Source organism: Semicossyphus pulcher, unplaced genomic scaffold, assembly GCF_022749685.1.
Source record: "Semicossyphus pulcher isolate SPU_LCO1_2020_fin unplaced genomic scaffold, fSemPul1.0.p SCAF_4, whole genome shotgun sequence".
NCBI classification, from domain to species: Eukaryota; Metazoa; Chordata; class Actinopteri; order Labriformes; family Labridae; genus Semicossyphus; species Semicossyphus pulcher.
Window position 1 is genome coordinate 3,092,976 of NW_027211715.1, and position 18,435 is coordinate 3,111,410.

At 44.0% G+C, this 18,435-nt stretch overlaps 1 protein-coding gene across 1 annotated transcript; it reads left to right on the plus strand.

The window, feature by feature from the left end:
- Positions 1 to 12,404: 12,404 nt before the first annotated feature.
- On the plus strand, positions 12,405 to 14,164 carry LOC138607129 (proproteinase E-like). Its single transcript, XM_069679693.1, has 8 exons — positions 12,405 to 12,447; positions 12,517 to 12,605; positions 12,679 to 12,776; positions 12,893 to 13,021; positions 13,284 to 13,420; positions 13,646 to 13,788; positions 13,877 to 14,029; positions 14,147 to 14,164. The coding sequence occupies exons 1-8, from the start codon at positions 12,405 to 12,407 to the stop codon at positions 14,162 to 14,164; spliced, it is 810 nt and encodes a 269-aa protein (XP_069535794.1).
- Positions 14,165 to 18,435: the final 4,271 nt, after the last annotated feature.

Consider the following 18,435-nt stretch of genomic DNA (forward strand, 5'->3'; position numbering starts at 1 on the left):
TAAATGCTAAAGTAAGCATGCTAACATGCTCATAATTTACCATGTCCATACTTGTTTTAGCGTGTGAGAACCCTAACATCTTTAAATTAGCACGAAAATAAAGGTAGACTACAACAAAGGCTTAACAGACTGTTGTTGATTACTAACTCTGGTCTCCTCTTCTCTTCTTGGACACAGAAAGTGATACCATTGGGAAGGCAGCAGCAACACTCACCTGGATCACCAAACAAGTGTAGGGAAGTACCAGGCTAACCATGCACTAACCTAACATTTAAGACCAACATGGCAAGACTTGGACACGCTGTGCCAGGCAGGGGAGACGACACACCATGTGAGAAGTCTCTGCTGCATTTTGTGGAAGCCTTCACAGCGAGCAGGGGTTTTGAATGGGGAGAAAAAGAGGACTGAACACATCGGGCCCTCATTTAAAAGAGAGAAGAATACAAGGATAAACAGCCATGGATGCTGCAGGGAGGCCATTGACAAGGCCCATGTACAGGGATAAGAATTAGCCAGCAAGGACACAATGACTCTGCCATCAAACACGATAAATAGACTGGTAAGGGTGCGCTGGCTGCGCCACGGATGCCAGGAGGAGGATGTTAGCAAGCCAAAAGAAATGGGGAACTGGCAACTGGAAGGACAACAGCGTCAGGGCAGCTGTGGCTCAGTGATCAAGTGGGTCGTCACTCAGTTGGAAGGTTGGCGGTTCGATCGCTGACTGCTACAGTCTACATGTCTAAGTGTCCTTGGGCAAGACACTGAACCCCGGATATGAATGTGTGTATAGATCCTGATTGCGTTTACCATTTAACAACTGATGTCTGAGAAACATGAAGGCCCACGTCATCGACACAGAGTCCTCAGATGCTCCTGCAGCTGACTGAACCAAACTGAGGGACACTTCAGGAACAGGATGACCCACACTGATGCAATAGAGACAGGACTTCTTGGGCCCTGTGCGTAGGCACGATCTATGGACGCGTACCAGCCTCTTTCATTCTTCTATCTTCGTGGGCTCTTCTCACCTGAGGCCCTGTGTACTCAGTCCATTTCCCCCCATGTCCGACACCCCTGGTCACTAGAGACACTGTCCCTGAAGGGCAGAGCGCTTGGATGTGACAACCATGGCTGACAGAGGCCTTATGGTTATCAATGTTCCTCTCTTGATCCTAAATGCTTCTGTTGAGATATTTCAGTCTGGCAGACATCCTCGAGCTCCAGCAGCATAACTAAAGGAACCATTTCTCAAAGAAGCTAATATGCATGTTGGGAATCAAGGACTCTGTCTGACACATAACTGCATGTGTTTTTTCCATTTCATCTGAAGTCTAGTAAGAGCATTTCAGATCTGACGAGCACAGAGAGAGCTCCACGATGACAACACATAACTCTGAAATATGGAGGGCTTGTGCGTCCGGAGGCCGTCGTTATTGTCCATCAGTCAGAGACGGGAAACTTTAGCCTCTGCAGGAGAGGAGGCTAAAGAGAAGGGCCGCCCCTCCCAGTCTGGTGTTTCTCCGTATCTATGCTTTGTTGGATTTCTCTCCGGCCTCCCTTTGAACGTTAAACTCAGTAGCATATTTCAGCTCTGGTAGGTTAGTGTTAAGCATCGAGTCGTCTAATCCAACCCGACAGTCAATTTTGGGGTCATTAGCGATCAGAAAGTTAGCGATTACGCCTTATTATGTCGATTTCCTTTTGAAGTCGTAGAGCCTGATTACGGATCTGTTGGGTTCAATTTAATCTCACAATAACCAGGTGGCACTTTGAGAAACCACTGAGAGGTTAGTGCCACAAAGGGTTACTCCTGAACCTCACACATGAAGGGAGCTCATTTTCATCTGTCACTACGGGTTTGGTTGTCGCAGCGTCAGATTGTTTCGTCTGTAACAGAATCAAACCCCTCACAGCGACCCAGATCTGCTCCCCATGTGCCGAGATGTTCTTTCATTAAGAGGAATGGGGCGGGTTTTCACAATAAGCTTCTCGTTTTCACCCTCCCTAATAAAATGCTTCATCATATCCGGGCCTGCAGCTGAACCCGTGTTTGATTTGCGAGTTAAAGGAGCAGAGATAATCACAGGGCCTCTGTCTTACGTGACCAAAGCACTTTGTGTTTATGGGCCTGTGATGCAAACCAGTGCAGCGGGCTAAACTGTTTTTAATTTGACCAACAAGGTTTCAGTTTGGCAGCAGGGGAGTGAGGGGAGGAAGAGGAGGTAAAAACAGGGCGGCAATAAATCAAGCTGCAAAGTATCGCCACAGGAGCCAAGAGGAGCCCGAATGGAGTCGATTAGCAGTAAAAACTCGGTGTGTCTGAAGCGGGCGGCGGGGGGCCGAGGTGTTTAGGCTGGATCATCAGACGGAGAGTGGAATAAAAGATGAGGATGGTAAAAGAGCAACTCACAGGTTGGAGACCCCAGAGAATCAACGTGTAGGACAATGATTTAGAAATATATGAATGAAAACACTGCAGCCGCTTCTGGAGTTTTTTACGTTTTCTTTTCTGCATCAAAACAGACGACGATGTGACGTAACAGAAGGGAGTCCTGCCGATCAATGACGGGTTTAACATTAATACATATGGATCTAAATGCCAGTCTTGTCACTGAAGATGAAGAATTTGTTAATTCATATGAATAAAACGAACCACAGGGTTATAACTATGAGCCTGTTAGGCATCAAAGAGAGCGGGAACAGGCCAGGATGAGGAGGAATAACGGCCACAGGAGAGACAGTGAGCTGCAGCGCGTCGAGAACCAGAGGAGACCTGGGCAGGTGTCGTGATGAGTGACCGGCGTTAGCTAACGCTGCGCTCACATCACAACACTGTAAAGTTTACCACATACCAAAGGCTGTAACAAATCATGAGTAGTAACACATGGGAACATTAATACTTACACATCATAGCTACTAATGGCCGAGTGTCAGCTTCTATCAGTTGTATTTCGTATTGCCTTCTAGAACGGTAAATCTGTACTGCGTTTTACGGTGCCTCAGTGGTGTGAGAGAGAGAGAGGGAGAGAGAGAGCGATGTCAGTTTCTTCTTCTACCCTAATGTGGAGTTAGCAATCTTTAAAAATCAGGACTTACAGTACACAGCTCAGGTTTCTGTGAAGCTGAATCTCTGACGGTGACGATGATTGTTTGTCCCGCCGGGAGCAGATCCAGAGGCTGCAGCTGACGGTGAACCTGATGCTGTGTGTATCGAAGGTACCGCACCAGCCGTCAGTCTCACACAGCCCTGATTCGACGTCCCATCCTGAACTCCATGACATCGCTTGCAACATAATCCTCCTGTCGACAATGAGCGCTGCAGACGACGGCATTTTTCGTGCAGAAACGAAGTCCCGTCTCTTCACCGGCACAAAGCATACCCGAGCACGAAAGCCCGCTCCGTTCCTCTTCCTGTCAGGACAACGGTGGGCTCGATGTCACGTCAAGCAAGAATTTGTGGAATCGGCATAAATGCAAAAATTAAGCATCATAAAAACTGATGAAACGCAATGTCAGACTACTAAATAATATCTACGCAGTATGAGTTGGACACCGTGAGTCGCTCCTGTGATGTAATGTGACGCCATGTTGAAAACGGGCACTTTTTCCTCTAACTTTGTGCCCTCATGTCTGTAAATAATATGAAGCCAAGGATGAACCTTTTTCACCGCCATTTTCAGACAAGATTAATGCAGTAAAAAATGTAACCTCAGATCAGTGACGCTCCAGCTGCTCGGCCCAGAGCTGTTTGAGTTATTTGGGTTTGGGTTTCCTTCATCTATCAAAGCCATCCGTCAGATTTCTTTGTTATGTTTGAATCTCTTCTGTTCTGTTATTTTTTTGTCCGGTTGGCTCCAGGGTCCGAGGCGGACAACAAAGACGTTTACTTTGTAGTGGTTCGTCCGTCTGACAGTGATTTCTGCAATCAGAACAAGACACAAAGGGCAAAACAAGTTTGGCTTCACTTTCAGCCCCGACTTGAACTCACAATGGCTTGTTTAAATATCACTTTACGTTTGCTAACTTCTCCCGCAGAGCCCCGAATGACCTCAACCTGAGAGCTGTGCCCAAATGGGAAGTGACGTCTCAATATATAACAAAAAGGTACCTGCAGTAATGTTTAACATTCTTCCAATTCTCCATGTGTAGTGTAAGAAATGAATTTGAAATGGGACTCTCCTTAGCGTTTAAAGTCTCATTGAGAGGAGCACTTAACCTCCAATGAAGCGGCGTCCGGCAGAGAAAGACGGTGCAGCAAAGTGTGAAATAGGACATTACTGAAAAAAAATGACTCACTCAACTTTCCACGGCTGAATAAATGTTTTACAAAGTAGTCAGAAGTAACATCTGCTGTAATAATTAGATTAAAGCCGTCCCATCTATCCTGACGGAGAGGAGGGGCAGCACAGTCTCAGCACTCGGAGGATTGCATGTTAAAAATCCGGCTGAAGGCTACATTTTTGTGCAAAGCAGCTAGCAGACATAATCGTCTCTGACTGGAGCCTTAAGGCCGACTTCACTCTGCTTCTTCATCACCAGCAACCATCATCTGAAAACACTGGACAAGCAGGGGGACCGGATGGTACCAGAACAGCCAGGAGGAGACAAAGAAAGAACTGGACTGATGGTGTAATCGAAGCAAAGCATGCAGCACTGCTGTGATTTATCATGACACCTATGGAAGTTCATGACATGTGCATGAAAGGAATGGTGTGAGATTTTGGGAAAATCGCGGTCTTGCTTGCACGCCAAGAACTTGATGAGAAGATTGATTCCACACTCATATCTGCAATGTTAATAAAAGTTAAAGCTAGCTGACTTAGCTTAGCTCAAAATGTGTCATTTTATGTACGAGCAGACACAAATAAACAAACTTACTAAATCAGTTTAAAAGTGCTGCTGGATGTTATGTTTTACCTTCAGACCATACATTTAATATCTGAGATGTGGACGTAATCAAATGGCTTCAAGCGTGACTCTGATGCAGAAGTGTTCAGTAAACCTGAATCCTTCTACTGGCCAGCAGGGGGCGACTCCACAGGTTGCTAAAAGCAGTTTGATTACATCAAAGAGCAGGATGAGAAAATGAGCCTATTTTAACTTGAATTATTACCTCAGTCAACATTTTCATGAGTTTGGGGTCTTAATTACGAGTTTCTAGACTTCTTCAACAAAGGGTACAGGGTATGATATATGGCGTCACTACTTTGGCCCATAGCAACTTGTAAACCACAAAGAGCCAAACTCAAGGTCGAAACTGTTGACCTCAAACAATAACTGTATATAAAGATGGACGAGGCGTCTCCATCTGCTCTCACTGTACGAAAGTGATGCCAAAATAGCCCCCGTGACGGGCGCTGCCATCTTGCGATGGTGACGTCATTTGGAGCCGGAGCCTGCGAAGTAGAGATCCGCTGTACTGAAAAAAACAAAAGATCCCGCACGTCGGCGTGTTTAACAGCAGAACAGCGTCTTGTGTTGGTCTGAGGTTAAAGTTCACAGGTATGTGAACCTCAATAAATGTAGTGATTGATTTAGATACGTTTCCTCTCGCCGATCGTCCTCTACTTTGCTAATCCGAAACAGATCGGCTGCAGGAGCCGAATTTGTCAAAAGAGCTGTCAATCATCATTTTTATAGCATCAAATAACTAATTAAAAGTAAACTTGGACATAAATCAGCATGATAAGAACTAACTATAATGACAGAAACCATGTTTGAGAAAAATGTATTTGACGTGTATTTTGATTTTATAGTTTGACTCATGTCCCATCTGTTAACATGGAGGAGGCGGGCTTTATGAGCTATACTGCAGCCAGTCAGCAGGGGGCGATAGAGAGGGTTTGGCTTCACTTTTCGGGAGCTGTCATGTCGGCCATCTTTTTATGCTTCAAACCAATGGGTGACGTCAAACTTCATTTAAACAGCCTCTGCTGAAGAGGCTAAGATAAATGAACTGTTTAAGCTAACAGACGAACATGATATTGGTTTTACTCTATTGATCTTTTGATTATAAACTATTCTTTTGTGGAAATAAGTGCATCTATTCTGTCTCTCTTTCAACTTATTTTGTTCCCAACCGGTTTGTCCTTCTTCTTCGTTATTGTCAGATGATGGTCAGTTTGGTAAATATGAAGCTACGGCTAGCAGCCGGCTTGCTAGCCTAGCTTGGCACAAACTCATTAAACAAACAGCCTGTCTGTCTTTGTCCTAAAAGGTTACAAAAACATCTTTCATCACTTGTAAAACTATTTAACACATTAAATCGAATCTGATTTCTCTGCACAAATATGAGACATTTTAAGATGCTAAGCTAATCAGTTGCTTAGCTACATATTTACCCTGCAGATATGAGTGACCCCTCTAATGTCACTGTCAGCAGACTTTTATTCTGTCCTGGTGAAACTTTGGTCAATCACCGGAAAATTCACTACTGTGTTCACGCATCACATTCTTCCTCTCTTGTGGTGAAAGGTGATCTCATGGACTAACTCGAGAAACTGCATGTGGTATACATTTATTCAACCTACTTTCTGCCTTCTTTTAATGACTGATATTCTTCCTCTCAGTGAGTGGAAACTGAAGATTGGCCACATGATGTGACAGAGCCGTAAAGTGTGATTTATGTTTCAAAGGTCTAATTGGCAGCATTTCCTCTGTCTCCAGGCTGCACTAGTCAGATTTCTGACATATCTGAAAACCTTGGGAGATATATACTTGGCCTTAAACGGCGCTGGCTGGTCTCGGATAATTTATCTCTGTCTTGAGCTCCCGCTGAATAAAGAGCAGGCCTGCTTCTGTGGCTAACTGTATTTCTCTTTGGAAATATCGATTTACGTAGTTCAGCAGAACAATGTCTCGATGGAGAGAAAAAGAAAACAATAAAAGGGTTATAGATGCAGGCGGTTTAGGAACAGCTCATATAATTTTACTCCAAACTGTATTTTTTCCAGCCATTTCATCATAAAATCAAAATATATTATGCTATAAAATGTGAGGCTGTGTAACATGATACAGGCAGCGATCATTTCCTCAGGACACTTTTAATAGTGGAAGTCGACACTAACTGGAGTGGTTTTTATCTTCGCTGTAGCTCTGTGGGTTTTATTCTGGTGGTTCTCAAATATCTCTGTAATGTGGTCCAGATATTCCTCTTTTGTGATCTCTCTTTTTATGCAGCTCCATCAAATTCAAGTTTTTCAAATACCTTGGTTGGAGACTGAATACCTGCAAAAATAAAAAATCTGCTGCACTTTAAGTTTAGTGCTAATATGTTAGCATGCTAACACGCCTATCATTTTAGCATGGCCTACATAAAACTTGCTACATTTTAGCATGCCAGGATTGTTGTTGTTAGCATGTAAGCACATTGACCACAGACTGTATAAAAAGATGGCCGACATGACAGCTCCCTGAAAGGGAAGCCAAACCCTCTCTATCGCCCCCTGCTGACTGGCTGCAGTATAGCTCATAAAGCCCGCCTCCTCCATGTTAACAGATGGGACATGAGTCAAACTATAAAATCAAAATACACGTCAAATACATTTTTCTCAAACATGGTTTCTGTCATTATAGTTAGTTCTTATCATGCTGATTTATGTCCAAGTGTTCATTTTACTGACAAGTTTACTTTTAATTAGTTATTTGATGCTGTAAAAAAGGGGGTGTGGCCTCATGATTGACAGCTCTGTTGACAAATGGGGCTCCTGCAGCGTTCTGTTCCCGAGTAGCAGAGTAGAGGAGGAACGGCGAGAGGAGACGTAACTCACACTAACACTACAGTCATTGAACTTTCCATAAGAGTGAATATCTGCTGCAGACCGACACAAGAAGCTGTTCTGCTGTTAAACACGCCGACTTGCTGGATCTTTGATGTTTTTTTCAGTAAGTTAAATGTGTGTTTTGGTTAGCAGAAGGGGCAGGGCATTGTTACGGCGACTCCACTCGCCAATCTCTGCGCAGTCTCTGGCTCCAAAAAACGTCACCAGCGCAAAATGGCAGCGCCCGTCACGAGGGGTATTTTGGCTTCAATTTTGTACAATGAGAGCAGATGGAGGCGCGTCGTCCTTTATATCCAGTCACTGATTCACACCTGAACTTAGCTGTCTACTCCTGACCTGATCACCCGGGACACTTCGAGGTGTAAACAGGGTCTCTGTTTTCTTCTTCCATTCACTGATGTGTCTTTGTGATTGAAGGTTCTGCCATTAAGATGCTGCACTATAAAATCCACTATTTGCATTTCAGATCCTTCCCTAACAATAAATGATATAAACATTAAAATGATTTAAAGTTGCCATTGACTCTCAGTCATTATAAATGACAGTCCCCTCCTGAGTGACCTCCTGTAAACAGCCTAATTCACTGTGAGCTGTAACTTTTGCGGCCCTAATCCAAATTATTCACAGTTCTGTCACTGCTCTGTTATGCAAACATACAGCACATGTCAGCTCCGTAAATCTTAAAGCGATGTCTGGAGCAGGGAATTATCTGAACACGGCGGGAAAACAAGCAAAGCCTTTTAGCTGCTGAGGCAATATTGATTTGATTTGCTGCCTATTCGGGGAAATTTATAGATGCACGCCGTCCTCTCCAGAGAGCGATATTAGTTTCCCTCAGGAGGAAAGGATCCTGTCTGAGCGAGGCGTGAAGAATTGGCTCCAGATCCAGCAGCAGCGAGGGCCCCTTCGTGAATGTATAACATGTTATTAAGGGAGAGAAAGTTGTTACAGGACTGTTTCTCTTGAAGGTAACCCAAAGCTATCCAGTTCTGTGGTCGCAAGACGAACATTTATTCCTCACATTTCTCCGAGCGCCGAGGCAGCTGACGACACTAAACCCGTCTCAGTTTCTGCTCGCTCGCTGCTTTTCTGCCTGAAAACTCCAAACTGCCTCCTCAGCTTCTCTCATTTAAACAAACCCTTCAGCTTCACTCGAGGAACAGTTTGTTCTGTGTGTTCAAGCTGGAGGGCTTTTCAGTTTTCAAAGATGTAACTTACTGATTAATCTGGGAAGATGTACTTTGTTTGTTTTGGTTATATATTTGTTAATAAACTGGGATCGCTGTGTTTGCACTACACTTCCCAGAGATCACGGAGTAATGTCAGCAGAAATGTGGCATCTCTGCTTTGCTTTAAGTTTGAGTTGTGGATCTAATAAGTGTGTTCTAATAAATGAAGCCAGCAAAAATGAAAAAAAAAGAGATGTAGCATTTTTAAAATAAGAGTTAGTAAGACAGTGAAACCGTCCATCAAGTTTCCTAAGATCATGTTTTTGTTGCTTTTCATTCATGTTGTTATTTCCTGATTTACTTTGAAACTCACCCTTGTCTCTCTCTGGCCCAATCCCAATCTCCACACTCACAGACTCACCGACTTTGAGGCGCGTTCCCGGTAAGTGTGTGAGTGTTTAGTGCTGTCCCACTGTCAGATCACAGAGTGTGTGAGGACTCTGATGCGGACTTTTTAACGCCAAATTACGGACTTCCCATGAGTCTGCACATCTGCAGACTTCACACAGACTTTCCTGTAGTGCTTACCCAGGGTTCATAGCGAACTTGGTGACGTATACAAACGTGATTGTCCAGCCCCGACTAAATATAAACGAATGTTTGTACATTGAAGTAGTATTCAATAAAGTTTGAACAAAAAAAATGTAATTGTTTAATTGTAAACAATGCGAGCGTGGACGGTGACGGGAACCACCAACATGTTTATCTGTAAGTGACAACAATTAAATATTTGCAAATGATGAACATTGATGCCTTTCTGCCTTCTGATCTTAAAATATGTAAACACTGTCAGACACACAGATACATGCTGCAGGTCGGCTTTTTTACTTATTAGATTTAAAGCTGCAGTAGGTAAGATAGAGAAGGCAGAGAGACTTTGCTTCAAAATGTGAAAGATCAGAACCTCCAGGTCCCCCTCTCTCCCCGCAGTGCTCAGTCCTGCCTCCAAAGTCTTCCCCACGGAGGAGGCTATCATGCGCGCGCAGGCTAGTAACCAAGGCAACTGAAGGAGCCAGATGTACAATATCTAAAAACGCGAAATGACAACAACCGCAGCCTTTGTATGTACACCAACACTATTGAAGCAGATACACATCAAACCAGCGGAAATCAGTGTTTTTGCTGTGAACGGTAATCTACAGCTAATTCTATTTGGCAAAACCAGCAGCACTTAGTTTGCTAACAGACACTGTGGTAAAAAAAAACAGTGCCGACTGAGCAGTAACACACTGATGTTGTGAACATTTAGCCGTGAGAGCACAGGCACACAGAACTACCAAGAGAAAGTCCGAAACTGTAACACTGTCTGGGCACTTCACAGAGATATTTTCAGCCACTCAACCATGAAACAACGCTGAACAGCAGCCACATTGAGAACAAGCTAACGTTAGCCCGACTGCAACATCAACGTAACACAGCCTCACAGTAACGGCAGACATTTTAGCAATGTGAAATAAATACAGCAGAAATTAAGCTGGGGTAATTACCTGTCGAGCAGAACAGCATCCTTGTTAATCCATTCAGGTCCCGTAGCTCTCTCCACCTCGGAAATGCAGCTCCAATGTTTACTCTCCTTTTGTTTCTGTCTCGTTACAACTCCTTCTTTTCAGCTTGCTTTTCTTCATTTGTCTTCTTAGTTTTAACGGTCTTGTAGTGTAAAACTAGCTGGCAATAGAGGGACGGGCAGTTCTTTCATTTCCTGTGGTTGTTTTTAAGCCTTTGTGGACACAAACCTGCTGACGCTGCCACACTGAATAAATTGAGCTCGACCGTGTGAGCATGCGCGGAGGAGTGGTGCTGCGCAGCTTGTGATTGACAGCAGCCTGAGAGACTGCTCGGCTCTGATTGGTTGTTGTGTTTCGGGAGCATTGGATTCTTACAAATGCCATAAGGAGCAGTAGGAGGAGCCAGAGGAACATGATTTTTTTTCTCTCTCTCATGTACTACTGCATGTTTAAAGTGACAGTTTGAGGAAATATGACAAAAAGTTTTAATAATGTTACCTGCTATAGCTTTAATGGCCCATCTGGTTTCCATGCAACATGTGATGCTATGATAGGGCATCCCATTCCTCATTTTTATTTATTTTTATGACTGTGGAACTTGCACTCTGCACGCCTGACGCCATTAAAGTCTGTGAGTGTTCAGTGCTCAGGCTTTAGGGTGGAGATTGGGACTGGGCCTTTCTGGTCCCTGCTCCCTTTGTCTCCTGCCTCATGTGTTAACCCCGCCCTGATTGGACTTACCTGTGTCTTGTTTCCCCTTGATTGTGTGTATATACCCTGTGTGTCTTCCCTCTTGTTGCACATTCCATGTGTGTTCCTTCATGTCGCCTCGTTCTCTGGGATAACTTCAAGACACCCGCTCCCATCATCCTGACACAAAACATAATTTTCTGCAGCTTTCCAAGAATTTAGACACAAATGCCCTAATGTCTACTGTTGGCTTACTTTTACTTTTATTGTCTGTATTCAATCTAAATGCAATTGTAATGTTTTCATAATGTTTTGATTTTATGTATTTCTAAGCCCCTGAAAAGCACTTGTGTAAGCACTGTCTGAAAGGTGCTTTATAAATTAACTTGCCTTGTATATTTTATATGTTTTTCTTTAATGTATTCCATTGCAAATTGTTGTTTTGTGAAATGATTCTAACAGACACCCAGCACATACAGCATACATGACCAGTCCAATCCAGATCTGAACCCCATTCAAACAACCTGAATGTGATGGAGAGGAAGACGGACGGTCACAAGCCATCGAACAAAGCCGAGCGGCCTAACGTCACCCAGCAGCTCTGTGACAGACTGGATCAGAGCATGCAGAGATGCACGACAGCTGAGATTAAAAAACCAGGTTATTCCACCAGATATTGATATTGATCTGTGAACTCTTCCTGAGTTAAAACATGAGTATTCTGTTGTTTCGATATGAACATGAACTTGTTTTCTTTGCCTTATTCCAGCTCTGATTTTTTGGTTTCTGAACCAGTCTTCATTTTCTGCAAAAAAAAAACCCCACCTGAATGAGAAAACTTTATTAGGTTGAGATGTTGTTTACAATAAAACTAGAAACACAAACCTATAAATAGAAGAACCAGAGAAAAACACATTTTTGCAGCGGCCTCCTAACTGCTGCATATTAGCACGTTCACTCGTAAGAGGCTCAGTCTGTCTCACTCACAGGTGATATAACCTCTCAGTTTTTACAGACGTGCACAGATCAGCTCTGCGTGCTGGCAGAGTCACTGATGCATCTGTGGAACAGGAAGTTCTTCCCAGCCGCAATCAGACGCTGATAACAAAGTTCAGCGTGTTCAATCAGACAGACCGAGGAGGTATAAGAGCGCCGACCGGAGCTGCGACAGCGTTTCTGTGCGACTACAGACTGACACCATGATGCAGACTCTGCTGCTCCTGCTGCTGCAGCTGGTATACGGTGAGTTCATGGCTTAAAAAAAGACACTTAGATTAAACACTAGTTGTTGAATATATTATGTGTCTGTAGTTTTCGGCTGTGGCAAGCCTGCTGTCCAACCCGATATCAGCAGGGTGGTGAACGGAGAGGATGCTCGCCCTCATAGCTGGCCCTGGCAGGTACTTTAACCCTCACACAGCGACTCGTCTCTTATTTTGAAACATATTCTAAGTATGCACATGTGCCTCTCAGATCTCCATGCAGGTGAAGCACGGCAGCCGTTGGCATCACACCTGTGGGGGGACTCTGATCGGACCTCGCTGGGTGCTGACTGCTGGACACTGCATCTGGTTACTCATAATAAGATACTGTGTGATTTATTGAAGCAAGCACAGAAAGTTAACATGCAATGTGAGACAAAAGAAAAATGTAAATGAAATATAAAATGATACTGTGTGTTTTCCAGGCCAGGTGACGTGTACCGTGTGGTCCTGGGGGAGCACAGCATGAGTCTGCAGGAGGGCACCGAGCAGATCCGAGATGTTCTGCGTATCATCGTGCACCCTCTGTGGGACATCGACTTCGTGGCCGACGGGTGAGTGTGAAGCAAAACACATCTTGCAATCAATAAATAACTTTGTTTTTGTATCACCAATAATTCTTTAATTCAGCCTAAATTATGCTGCTTGTTCGTTCACACCTGTAAACACAGAAGGAAGGAAGAATAAAATGTGATGTTACCTCTTTACAAAGGCCGTAAAAACAGTCTGAATTATTCACCATGGATTATAAAAAGTACATTCACTGACTGCATCAATAATAATCTAACTATAACACTCCCGCTGACCTCCTCTCAGTAACGATATGGCCCTGCTGAAGCTGGATAAGAGCCCCATCATGACCGACAGCGTCAGCGTGGCTTGTCTTCCTCAGGCCGGAGAGATCCCTGCACACGGAGAAGCGTGTTACATCTCCGGCTGGGGAAACCTTTACAGTAAGTCCTCACCTGTCACCTGCTTCTGCACTGACCACTGAGGGCCACTGCAGGGGTCGTTCTGTGTAGAATATGAATTTAGGCTCAGACAGATGGTGTATCGCACAGAATGGGTGACATCACAGTGGCTAAGATCACTTCCGATGAACAGTCTATGGTAACTACTTGTTAAATGAGTAACATGTAAGTTTGTGTGATTGATCACCTCTCTCCGCTCTGACTCAGCTCACGGCCCCATGCCTGATAAGCTGCAGCAGGCCCTGCTGCCCGTGGTCGAGTACAGCGTGTGCAGCCGCAGCGACTGGTGGGGCATCAACGTCAAGAGCACCATGATCTGTGCGGGAGGAGACGACGTGTCTGGATGCAACGTGAGTGAAAAAGAAACGTATGCCTGTCTGATCTGATCCCCCTGCTGTGAGGAAGGTCAGCTGCTTTATACCTGCATGTTTCCTTTAGGGAGACTCCGGCGGCCCTCTGAACTGTCTGGGTAAAGATGGCAGGTGGTACGTTCAGGGTGTGACCAGCTTCGTCTCCTCTCGTGTCTGCAATGAGGTGAAGAAGCCCACCGTCTTCACCCGCATCTCCGCCTTCACAGACTGGCTCAGCCAGGTGAGTTCTCGCTCAATTCGATCTGTACCACCTGCAGAGACACAGAGATGTTCTGCACCGAAACATCTCTGATGAATAAAACATCTCATGTATCAATAAGTCATGTTTTCTCTTCAGGTCATGCTGAAATACTGAGGATCGACAGTCTACAGAGCCAACTGATCAACTCTGGAAAGTAATGAGCTCCCAAGTTTCATTGTTAATTTTGAGTTTCACATCAGAGTCAAACACAGATCAACTTATCTGCCATCACTGCTAAACATCCGCGTATGAAAGGATGCAACATATTTTAATAATTGTCAAACAATAAACCTGCGTGTGTCTTTTATCAGCCTGCTTCTGGTTTTCAATCTTTTAACCAACGTCTGCAGAGGTGGAAGTACGAAGTACAGATACTTCTTTACTGTGTCTGAGAAATGTGTCCAGGTCTCTACTCAAGTATTTGTTATCCTGACAACTATTGTACTTCTTACTTCTTAACTATTGTAACCCTCCTTCATTTTAACACATATCAGTACTTGTTCAAAAAAGACTTGTTTACTTGCTGCCTTCCAACATCAAGACCGATTTCAACCTTACTGGACCGTCCAAAAAGACATAGAAAGCGTTGTTATGTTGCGTATCTATCAGTAGATATCCCCTGGACAAAACAACATTAAATTGATGTGAACTTTTAAATTGAACTTTTAAAGTGATGACATTGTTTACAGTCCAGTCAGCAGCTCGAGAAGCGACCGTGTGTTCAGATCAAAGGTAAATTCTCCCTCCAGATGTGTCTGCTAAATAAACGCTGTCATCTCTCGGTTCGTCCCATCCCCCGGAGGAGCGCCCGTTCATCTGTCTGTGCTGAGTCTCAGTCTCACTGTAAACAGGAAGTTACACAGAGGCTGCACTCTGGCTTACTGCAGCGGGATGAAGCCCAAACAGAAACAGATTTTCTTGTGATCGACTTTAATAAACGGCTCTTCAGTTTGCTGAAAGAACAACATCATGATGCAGATTAGGAACAACACGAAGCTTTGTCAGGTCTGTCCTCAGGAGGAGAAGGAAACTACTTTAACATGAGACGTTTGTTGAGCGGAGGGCGGAGCCATCGTTTATGATGCATTCAAGGAAGTCGGGAAATCTAACCGCTGAACAGCTTTCGTGACACAGCGTCAAGTGAATTTGTCTTGAGTTGAATTTTTGATCTAGAACAGATTGTTAGCTGTTAGCATGCAGACGTCTGTTTACAGAGATGAATAAGAAGCTAAATCGTTGTCACATGACCGCTGATGGAGCTGGGGGGGGGTTGTTACGGTGGAGTACGTTCCGCCTGCTTTTTCTCTCTACACGGCCTGTTTTTCCTGCATGCGCTGCAGCCTGCTGATACATGATTGGTCAATACTACTCGGATGACAAACGTGCCACAAACCAGAACACTTCCTGTACTAAATCCACTGTGAGTAGAGATAAGCTTTGCACACAAACAGCTGGTAGAAATGTCCTTGAGAGGGAAACTTTCTGCTTTTATACTGCGAGGACATTTCAGAGGCTGAACTTTTACTTCAGTTAAGGAGTTGAATCAGCACTTCTACATTTACAAGATCTCTACTTCTACATGAGCTTTAATGCCACCTCTGCTCATCTGCATCACATTTACGTCGCAACAAAACGACTCAATAAATATTAATGACAAAGCAGCAAGCATCAAACTAAATCTGCATTATGTGTTAATAAGACGAGAGAAAGGTGTTCCAGCTCTGTGAAGGAGCACGGTACCTCTTCATATTTCCCCCCCTGGTTGTGCGATAAGAAGAGTGAGGAATGGCTGCCCATCAGCGTGTGCAGACGACTTATGAGTCAGTATTTCCCATCAATCATCACCAAGGTCGGCCAAGTGTCGACACTTGTGTCTGATGGAGGCGGGAGGAGCCGAGCCGGAGGGCAGCAGCTCCTCACATCAGATAAACTGCAGCCGTAGGTTAGCTTGATGCACGACCTCGGCAGACTGCATCAGATTACAGCAGCACTTTGAGTCACTTTAGACAAATACACGTCCAGTTAGTGACAAAGGACTTCACTATTTTTAGCAATATGATTATTCACAGCAGCAGGACTACAACTTTGTTTGAATCAGTCTGAGAGGAGCTAACTTTGTGTTCAGAGTGAGGAAGGCAACAAATACGAACATCACAATGTACTCGTCCGCTTTCTCGCCATATACGAAAGTGGTGGGAATCGCAGGATATCTCACGATACGATACACGATGCACGATACGTGGCCGACATTATGGATAATATCACCATTCTGCGATAATTGACATATTGCAAGACAATCAAAAAATGATACATCACAATAACTGAAGAATACAAAAAGGTTTTAATGTATTTATTCTCTGCAATTTGGCGTCACTTTCACAGAATTTGACACAAACTGAGATGAAACATGTCCGATGAGTTTTCAGTCTGAAAGAAGAACAACTGTAAAAACAAAGTAGGCTCTGGATTTAAAAGCGGCGGGCGCATCGCAGAAGCTCCACCGCGAGCAGTCATGAAGTAGTGACACGGTGAATCAAAATTGCAGGGAAATCTGTTTAGAGTGCCAAACATTTGTAAATTAAAATATGGACATTTGGCGCCGGCCTGGTGATAATTGTATTGCACGAGTCAGGACGGCGATGTATTGCTGTATCGATATTTTGTCCCGCCCCTAACATACAAAGTACTCATGTAGGTGCCTGAAATTTGGGTTTATGTTCAGGGTATATATATATATATGTAGACTCCCAACATTGGCTTTATATTGCTTTTTCTTTTTACATTTTTAACAGATATTCGAGGTCCAAGACGTTTGATGCGCCCACTGTCAAACCTAAATTATTTCACCTTAAAAAGCAAACCAATTGCCTTAAATGAACAATGTCCCCTGTGGGGAATCAATAAAGCCAATCTTCAACCTCATAAAAGTATAAATAATGATAATACATGTACTTTTGGCAGTGAAGGGCAGCCTACCTTAGACACACACAGAAACAAGAGTTTTTAACCCTTTATTTATGACTTCATTTGAAATCTGCATGAGACAAAACTTTGATGCTGTTTGATGGATTAAGTGACATTAGATTAAATGTCTTCAGTCTCCTCTCCACTGAAACTGCAGCAGCTCCAAAACAACAAGTAAGTGAGCTTTTTATTCGTTATGATAAAAGTATTGAGTGAATCCACCAGCATGAAACAAACACAAACCTGTGACTTTTATCTGTCCCCATCTGCTGGCTCATGTGTGAACGTGCTCCATGCTGACATGCTCCATGCAGCATCGCAGCAGCTCCATCCAGTGGACGGAGGGGAAGGGAGAGGGACCAGCCTGCAGCTGTGACCTCTAATACAGGCATGAGACACGTTCTCACCACATATATTGATTAAATAGCTCTTAGTCGGTTCTATTTTCCCGGCCCTATTTTGTTCCTCTCACTTTGTCACTTTCAGTTTGACTTAAAGTCTTCATAAATGTTGTCTCTTGTTTTACCACTCAGGCTGCATCGACTACCCTCTGCCTTTATGTCTGTCTGTCTATCTGTGTTTAATATTCTCCTTAAAAGACGCTGACACAGAACATCAATTAAAGTTACGGTGGTAAAACCAATGACTGTATAAAAAGATGGACGACACGTCTCCTCCTCCTCTCGTTGGATAAAAATGAAACAAAAATAGCCCCGGAGCAGGCGCTGCCATCTTAGTCATTTGTATCCGGAGTGTGTGCAGTAGAGATCGGCTGGTGGAGCCGCAGTATTGACGTCCCGCTTCTTCCTCTACCCAAACACACCTTTACCTTGGGTCCTTGGCGTGTTGGAGCCCTCAGGTGTCCTTGGCGTGTTGGAGCCCTCAGGTGGGCTCAGTCTGCAGCAGAACAGCTTCCTGTGTCGGTCTGAAGCAGATATTCACGCTGATGGAAAGTTCAATGACTGTAGTGTTTGTTGTTAGTTACATCTCCTCTCGCCGTTCCTCCTCTACTCTGCTACTCGGGAACAGAACGCTGCAGGAGCCCCATTTGTCAACAGAGCTGTCAATCATCAGGCCACACCCCCTTTTTACAGCCTCAAATAACTAATTAAAAGTTAACTTTTGAACACTTGGACATAAATCAGCGTGATAAGAAATAACTAAAATGACAGAAACCATGTCTGTGTGGAAAACACTTTGTAAACTGTTTTAAGTGTTGTATGAATAAAGTCATTATGATTTTGTCTTTTGAGCTGCACACAGAGGTGACTCTAGACAAGAGACCCTCCAACGTGTAAAGCCGAAAAGATCAAGACGTGCCAGAAAGCAGAAGCAAACAGATTTATTGGTTCCTGCTTTACCAACTGTTCCATCCATACGTCCTACAAACCTGATCTGATTAGACCCCCTCCCCTTGTAAT